The 8931-nt window shown below is 41.5% G+C and overlaps 1 protein-coding gene across 1 annotated transcript in view; it reads right to left on the bottom strand.

Moving 5' to 3' along the window:
- Positions 1 to 8931, bottom strand: part of FIP1L1 (factor interacting with PAPOLA and CPSF1) — a 38899-nt gene that overhangs the window by 3431 nt on the left and 26537 nt on the right. Inside the window, exons 15-17 of the mRNA XM_015825044.1 lie at positions 7836 to 7891; positions 2082 to 2295; positions 243 to 383 (exon numbers count right to left, since the gene is read on the bottom strand). Coding sequence (XP_015680530.1) covers positions 243 to 383; positions 2082 to 2295; positions 7836 to 7891 — 411 coding nt within the window. The remainder of the gene's footprint in view (positions 1 to 242; positions 384 to 2081; positions 2296 to 7835; positions 7892 to 8931) is intronic.

The raw sequence follows: 8931 nt of genomic DNA, 5'->3' as shown, positions 1-8931 counted from the left end.
CCCCTCTAAGCGGTTTACAGAGCCAGCCTGTTGCCCCCAACAATCTGGGTCCTTGTTTTACTGACCTCAGAAGGATGGACAGCCGAGTCAAGAATCGAACTCCTGAAGTGAGCAGTGAGCTGGCCTGTGATACTGCATTCTAACCACTGCACCACCATGGCTCCAGGATAGCCAATCTTTTTATTTTAGGCACCACCCATAAAAAAAACCCAACGATTTGATAAGCTTGGCCAGCAACTGACCTCCGTGAAGATTTGTGTCTCGTCTCTTCTTTCTCGCGGTGTCTCCGTTCTCGGTGCCGCTCTTCTTTCTCTCGACTTGTCCTGTGTCGTTCATAGCCCCTCTCTGCATATTCTCTGTATCTGTATCTCTGTTCTTCATCGCTGAGAAGAGAGAAAAAAAAAACATTCCTCCAGTGCATATCAAACTAAAGTTAGCAACTCTTGGTTTCTCCCGTGTGCACCTAAAGCACAGAGAGATTATTGTTGGGAATCTGTTGTCTGCTTTCTATCTTCCGCAAAGAATAATTCTGAAAGGCTGATTCAAGCAGGAACGTGCAACGTACGGAAACAACGTGAGGTATCAGAAACAGCTGGCACTACACCTTTTACTGAAATGCACCAAATGTTTGGGTGTTTAGGCCTTCAGAGAAGCAAGCATAAGGTGGCAGTTGACATCAGCGATGGCAAAGCGCTTCAGTAGCCAATAAAATCACACCATGGCTCCACAATGTTTCCCCAGGTGAACTTGACCTTTTACCAGAGCATAGGCCAGTGGTGGCAAACCTATGGCACGGGTGCCAGAGGCAGCACTCGGAGCCCTCTGTGGGCCCCTCCTTACCAGCAGCCCCCCCCGAGGAGAGTCGCCCCCAAGCGTGGCCCACGCAGAGCAGCGGAGCCAAGGACATAGCAGCCAGGTAGTGTAGACAAGACTCTGCTCTCACGTCTCATCGCGCACAGTTGATGCTGCAGGGTGCGGGCAGAGGGTGTGACCGCCATAGCGCTGCTGGGCTGCCTGGGCTATCTGCAGTGGGCCCTGGAGGCAGTGAGTGGCCCTGCGGGCAGGCGGGGTGGGGCGGAGTGGGGGCGGGCCAGGGGGTGGAGTGGAGACGAGGCCAGTTTTGGGGCACTCGGTCTCTAAAAGGTTCGCCATCACTGGCATAGTCAATACCTGCTTACAGTGCATGTCACTCACGGAGGTACAAAATTATATCGTTTTTAAATTTTAGACCCAATTTCATAAGGCACTGAAAAACTGTTCAAAAGACTCATTGTTTTTGTTCCAGGATATCATACCTGAACGATCTGTGACTCTCAAGCTTCCCATTATTCCACAGATGATGATTTTACTAAACTAAGCGTGCTCTGGCTCTTCACACTTGTCGTAGGACAGCAGTTTTGCTACAGATGTCAGATAATTTAGTCGGATTAAAAAAAAAAAGGGAAGAAAAATGTTCTTCTCTTTCCTTTTTGGTGAAGTCTACAAGCAACACAGAATGTTCCCCGGGCCTGGAAGTCATTAAGGATCATTTCGGCACCCTTGAATGACCAGATCGTTTTGTGCTTTCAATCAAGATGCCCAAGAAACAGATGTTAAATTGATCTTAATGCCTAAGACACTGACCCTGTAATTTGTAACACAAAACATAACGAGTGGAGAACCTTAGCACTAAGCCTGGGTAAGAACAAACATTATGGTAATATATTTTAAACCCAACGCTTAATGCACTAGCACTTTTTGAAGCTGAAAAGAAAGAATTATTTAAAAATAGCACAAATCTCTTTAGAAACGGGTAAAAAAATAGGTCTCAGTAGGAGTATTTGGAAGAGGTGATTCCACTCCTTTCTGTGACTTAATAAAATTCACCATCTTAGTTGTGAATCTTTTGTATGTAGTATTTATTTTTGCACGTCTGGTTTGAATTTGAATGAGCTGGCTAGGCTTCCAGGGCGAAAAGAAAAACAAAAGCCAATCCGTGTCCCCTAAGAATATACAGCTGCATGTGATATTTTGAAATACATTTTTTAAGCAGACCCTGAACTCTCACCGCAAAAACCTTGGATTTTGGTCCCGATACCCACCTATTGAACACACTTGCAGTTGGACTGTGATCCCGCTCCCGCTCCCTATCCCGGGGCCGCTCCCGCTCCCGCTCACGATCTCGATCCCGTTCTCGGTCTCGATCTCTTTCGCGCTCTCTGTCTTTATCTCTTCTGGAGTAATAATCCCACTGTTTGGTTGTGTCCATGAGACTAGTCCAGGATGGGGTAGAACCTGTAAGGTGCGGAAAGGTGACTAAAGAAAAAAATCCCAGTATTAGAAAACAAAAAAAAAAAGTCTGAAACATCTGAAAAGCGTAAAATGAAGCGCACTGGGATTATTCCCTATTTATAAACGGGAAGCCTAGGACGTAAGGTTTAACTGTAAAACCCGCCTTGAGTGATGGATTGAATAAAGCTTATAAATTAATTGCCCAGTTGTGAATTCTACGTCTAGCAGCTATTTCAAAACTATTGCCAATATGAGTTGTTGTTGTTGTTATTATTATTATTTATTAAATTTATATACCGCCCTATCTCCCTTACGGGACTCAGGGCGGTGAACAGGCGATACTAAAAACCATGATAATAAATAAATAGTTTCTGTTCTATTAAATAAATAAATAGTATCGCTTTCCTTATTTTATTCCTTTTATTTAAAAGTCACGTTTGTGTTCTTTTGTAATTGTAAGCTGCACTTGTTTACTTTCTTTTCAATTGTTTTTCTGCACTTTGAAAGGATAAAGACCCAGATAGCTGCAAAATGTTCCAAGTTTGGCAGGTGTGTTTAAAACGTTCTGAACACTTTCTGTTCTGGAGTTTCGACTTAAGCCCGGGATAAAATGGGTGGGTGGGGGGGCTTATTTCATCTTGTTTTGAGTATTCTGACATCTGTAAATTAGCATTTGTTGGTTAAACAGGAAGATCGAGAGAATACCATAGCTCGTAAATCGCCAGCATTACTGGAACTGACTGAGGGGAGACGGTGGGCAAGGATGAGGAAGATTCAAATTAGGAACACATTTAAAGAGACGGACATTTTGAAAATAAGGCAATTGTTGCCTGCCTGGAAAGCAAATTTACTATTTTTATTTAAAAAAAAAAAAAAAAAAGATGGCATGGAGTAGTTGTAATTTGCAGGTTGCAATGTAATAGCCCTGTCACTGGGTTCTCTTAAGTGAGGAGCGCAGCCTACTCCAGCCACTAAATATAATAGCAAAAGAGTGCATTTCAAGCAAATCTGAAGCCAAGGATTCGAGGGGTGTTAGTTTTATAGTTGCTTGTGGCCTGTTTTGAAGGGAAGCTACTGCGGCTCTTTCGTGACTGAACACAGCTTTGAGGCAGACAGTACAGAGGCACCAAAAACGATGTCCATCTGTTTCTTCCATTATTGAAAAGCCTTCACTTTTTTTTAAAAAAAATATGAAAATATTCCTTGACAATTTTTAATGAAGTAACAGCAGCACTCAACCCAAATGATCGTATCGCCTTTTTTGTGTTGTTTTAGGACAAAAACAAAACAAAACAAAATGGATACTTATTCTGATTTCTCCCTGTACCCTAGAGAAGAAATTTGATTTGTTTGTTTTCTGGTTTCTCCTGCCAGAACAGACGTGGTTCAAAATATTCCAAGTTCTTTTGCTCTCAGCTTGGGATAAAACAGTTTTTCATTCAGTACTCACCCAAACCAATTTACTAGGCACTGAGCACTTAAAACCAAACCAACACACTAATAAAGAGAAGTTCCTAGTCTCTAGGTCCTGAAAATGCATAAATATGTGGAAAAAGTTACTTCAAACATCACATTTGTTCATTTGGGCCTTATAGAGATAGTCCTCGATTTACAACTGTTCATTTAGCGACAGTTCGAAGTGATGATGGAAAAAGTGGCTTACAACCTGTCCCCCCCCCCATGGTCACGTTATCCTGGTGCTTGCCACGTGGTTTGCATGTATGATGGCTGCAATGTCTTGCTGTCATGTGATCACAGTTTGTGACATTCCCAGCTGGCTTCCAAACAAAGCCAAGTCAATTCAGGAAGCCAGATTCACATAATGACCACATGATTCATATAATGACTATCCTAAAAATGGTTATAAAATTGGTCTGGTCATATGATGTGTCGTTTTACGACCACACTGATTTATGACAGAAATTCTTGTCCCAATTGTTGGTTATAAATTGAAGAACAAAATAACTCTTATTATTATCGGGAGTTTGTGCTGACACATCCATTCCTGAAAAAGACGAAAATGTATCCAAAGAAGGATACAGACATTTTTTCTATGCGCACAGGGACATTTCTGGATGCTGCCTGATGCTCTAAACTGCTGCAGATCACTGCTTAAAACAGTGTTTCTCAATCTTGACAATTTTAAGGCATGTGGACTTCAACTCCCAGAATTCCACAGCCAGCAATGCTGGCTGTGGAATTCTGGGAGTTGAAGTCCACATGCCTTAAAATTGTCAAGGTTGAGAAACACTGGCTTAAAACGTTGGTCACTCAGAAATTATTTACAAAGATTCTCAAATAATTGACTGAAATTATATCAAATACTAAACCATTGTTTACCGCATCATATTTATTCGGAAGCAAATCCCAGTTTTACAATCTAAAATGGAAATCAATAAACCTTACTTCCAAAAGGCCTGATTCTGAGGTATCCAGAATTTGTATATAATAAAGGCATTTGGGTTTCTTTTTACTATTTCATTTTAGCAGTCACGCTCGTAAAAAGGCACACAAGATAATCACCTTGAACAACGTGTTTAGGACAAAACCATTAATTAAAAGGGACTGAATTTTCTCACAAGATACCTCCCTAAAAGTAGAAAGTGAGTAGGACGGGTAGGACAAGAGCAGCCAATTATTTCTCCTTTTGGAAGGAGGGGGATTTCCGAACAACAGGAATTTTTAATCCTTCTTTGATTAGAAGCATAAATTTCCACTATTACCAAACAGGGTGGCACCAATAGAGTTTATATACCAGGAATGTGGGGAAGATTCATAAATACTACACTTAGAATGAAATTGCAATGCCCTAGATCAGGGGTAGGCAACCTTGGCTCTTTTATGACTCGTGGACTTCAACTCCCAGAATTCCTGAGCCAGCCATGCTGAGGGGAAAGGGAGAGGTTTCCAAGCTGAGCCATGCTGGCTCAGGAATTCTGGGAGTTGAAGTCCACGAGTCATAAAAGAGCCAAGGTTGCCTACCCCTGACCTAGAGGAACATATGAAAGCATAATTAATGTTAATTAATGTAGACTTTATTAGTTTAGAGCAGGGGTAGGCAACCTTGGCTCTTTTATGACTCGTGGACTTCAACTCCCAGAATTCCTGAGCCAGCCATGCTGAGGGGAAAGGGAGAGGTTTCTAAGCTGAGCCATGCTGGCTCAGGAATTCTGGGAGTTGAAGTCCACGAGTCATAAAAGAGCCAAGGTTGCCTACCCCTGCCCTAGAAGAACTATGTTCAATTAAAAATTAATTAAATAATTAATAAATAAATAATTAAAAAAGGGGAATCTACATTAGAGCTTTGAATGGGAATAACATTCAACTTGAAACGTGTTATGAAAAGGCATCAAGCGATTTCCCTGTATCAACAAAACTTTAAAAAAAAATACAGATGATGTATAAAAACAAGAATGCCAAGAACACTCTTCTTTTTTTTTTTTTACCTCAGTCTTACCACTATTAACCACAAGAGGGAAAAATATTGGGTTTAAACAGGAGAATAAAAGTGTTTTTCAAAAAAGCTGATTCCAAGAGAAGTTCAAGGAGAGATAACTTTGTGTTACTCAGAATATTCTCAGCTTCTTCTATTATTCAAAAGGCATCATAGAACATCGGGTTGAAAGGGACCTTGGAAGTCTCCTAGTCCAGCCCCCTGCTCAAGGCAGGAGGCCTTATCCCATCCCAGACAAATGGTTGTTTGTTAATCTTCAGCAATGGAGCCCCCATAATTCTGGAAGGCAAGCTGTTCCAGTGATTTATTGTTCTCACTGTCAGAAAATTTCTCCTTACATCTAAGTTGGATCTCCCTTTAACAAGCTTCCATCCATTGCTTCTTGTCCTGCCCTCAGGTGCTTTGGAGAACATGTTGACCTCTCTTCTCAAATTGTTGTTGTTAATTGCGAAGTCGTGTCCGACCCATCGCGATCCCATGGACAACGTTCCTTCAGGCCTTCCTGTCCTCTACCATCTTCTGGAGTCCATTTAAGCTCACACCTACTGCTTCAGTGACTCCATCCAGCCACCTCATTCTCTGTCGTCCCCTTCTTCTATTGCCCTCCATCTTTCCCAGCATCAGGCTCTTCTCCAGTGAGTCCTTCCTTCTCATTAGGTGGCCAAAGTATTTGAGTTTCAACTTCAGGATCTGGCCTTCTAAAGAGCAGTCGGGGTTGATCTCTTCTAGGACTGACTGGTTTGATCGCCTTGCAGTCCAGGGGACTCGCAGGAGTCTTCTCCAGCACCATAGTTCAAAGACCTCAATTCTTTGTCACTCAGCCTTTCTTATGGTCCAACTTTCACAGCCATACATTGCAACTGGGAAAACCATGGCCTTGACTATGCGTACTTTTGTTGACAGGGTGATGGAAGACAATGATCATTACCTGCCCCAATCCTTCTCTTCTATAGCCTAGACATACTTAGAACTCTAAGCATCTATCTGTAAAATAGGATTACAGATCTTTGTACTAAATGGCGTTGAGTCAGACTGCTCAAGGTAACATTTCTGAATTCTTCCGACAACAATCCAAAAGCAAGATGGAATAGCAAAATAATTTTTTTTAAATGTGGATATGCTCCTGAGTCTTAAGATATGCAAATCCTGCATGTCTTCTTGCGCTATGATGGTATTGGTTCTATTTTGTTTTGTTTTTCCATGTAACGGCCATCGCTTACTGAAAAATAGAAAACCTAAAGCCCAGAGGCAAGATGTGAATTCTCTCCCCGGCCTTTTAATTACCTTTTAATATTGAAATGTACTATCATTGCTTCCGTTGTAATTTTTTTACATTCCCTTTTTGCTTTTAACATGTTATCTGTACATCGCCCGCAGTCCTTCTGTGAAGGAGATGGGCAGCTTTTAAATTTGATAAATAATTTCAGAAAAAGATATTTGCAATTAACTGTTAATATAGCATGCAAAAATATACAGGTCGTCCTCAACTTATAACCATTTGTGTTAACAATGATCCAGAATTATGACAGCCTCAGAAAGGGTACTTTGCAACCTGATGCGCAACACTTCGGCTGGTCTCAAAATGTTGCATCCCCACCCCCGCAGTCATGTGATTGTGACCTGGGTGCTTGGCAACCTGTTTCCATTTATGACCAGTTGTCAAGCACGCCACAATCTCATTATCACCATTTGCTACCTTCTCGGCCAGCTTCCTCAGAAAGTCAAGACTGAACGACCTACAAGACTGCTTAATGACCACAACTAGGAAGCGCCGGGATTACGGTTGTTGAGAAAAGCAGTCACGTGGCATCTTACTTAACTACCACTTTGCTCAACAACTGAGATTCGGTACTAAGGATGGATGTAAGTCAAGGACTACCTGCATTTTCAGATAACTGACTCTCCCCACGGCCCCCTTCACAATATGGCCGGAGACTGGTGCCTGCTAATGGATGCTTGACAAATGAAAGATGCCACATGTAATAAGACAGGCTTAGGAAACCCAATAATATATTAGATTGTTAGTGTTCCTGTAGACAATAAGAAATTTTAGATATGAAAATACAGCAAGCCAGGTGACATTTTCAAGCAGGGAACTAAAGACACTTACCACCACCATATGGAAATGCACGAGCAGAGCGGCTATCATAACCAGAGGAATGTCCACTGTTGGGAAATAAATATAAATCAACCCCTCTTTCATATTTAAGTTCAAATTAACCAATTTCTATTACATTACAGGTCCAGTTACTGAATTGTTCATTTGTTTGCAAGTCTAGAAAATGATTAATCTTCCATACGCTGTATTAAATCAGTATGGGTTGCCACTGTTAATTGGGTGACGGTGCTCTGAGCATACTATGCCTTCAGTTCTGAAGGAATAAATTAAGGCAACTAGCTACCTGATCCATCTTTGCATGTACAAAGAGGTTTATCAATGTCTTCTATGCTCCCTGTGATTATCTTCATAAAAGGGGTGAGGGTCGGAAGCAAGTCTGTTTGGGTCCTTCATGCACAGCCTTGTTGTTATTTTTGCACCTCTCTACACACTCTGCAACAGAAAGCCTTACGAAACTACATGTTAAGGCAAGCAACAGACCCAATTCTCTGCTTTCTGTTCATACTGTAACATGGATGTATTCATCTTTGACCTATCAGCCCAATATTCCTACAAATACTGCTGTCCTGCTTCGTTCATATCCTGTCTTTCCATCTTACCGGTCCGACTGAGGCAGCCAGCTATGCTAGGAAGGCATCCCCAAACAAAATGGCTATCTACACGGAATGGGAAAAACAGTTCTTCCACTAGAAAAGACATTGAATCTTGCCAGCCAGTTGGTGAGGTAAAATAGATCTGGCTCTATGGCCGAATCCAATCCTCCCACTGCTAAAACAGAGAAAAGCTTTGATTCCGATCACATTTAATATATGTAGTTTGGGTTAACCCAGAGGTAGGCAACCTTGGCTCTTTTATGACTCGTGGACTTCAACTCAACTTTTACGACTCGTGAAGTCCACGAGTCATAAAAGAGCCAAGGTTGCCTACCTCTGGGTTAAACCTTTACCCTCACTGGTTGTTTTTATTTATTCATTTATTCTAGGAGGTATTGATCATTAAATTGTATTAAAGCATAAATTATATTAAACCAGAAAATTAATCATTAATTTTGGGGGCTTGGCAACTGGCCCACATTTACAGCTGTTTG

Source organism: Protobothrops mucrosquamatus, unplaced genomic scaffold (assembly GCF_001527695.2).
Source record: "Protobothrops mucrosquamatus isolate PMUCROS unplaced genomic scaffold, P.Mucros_1.0 scaffold2458, whole genome shotgun sequence".
Classification (NCBI taxonomy): domain Eukaryota; kingdom Metazoa; phylum Chordata; class Lepidosauria; order Squamata; family Viperidae; genus Protobothrops; species Protobothrops mucrosquamatus.
The sequence above is the reverse complement of the archived record's forward strand: the minus strand, read 5'-3'. Positions and strand labels throughout refer to the sequence as shown.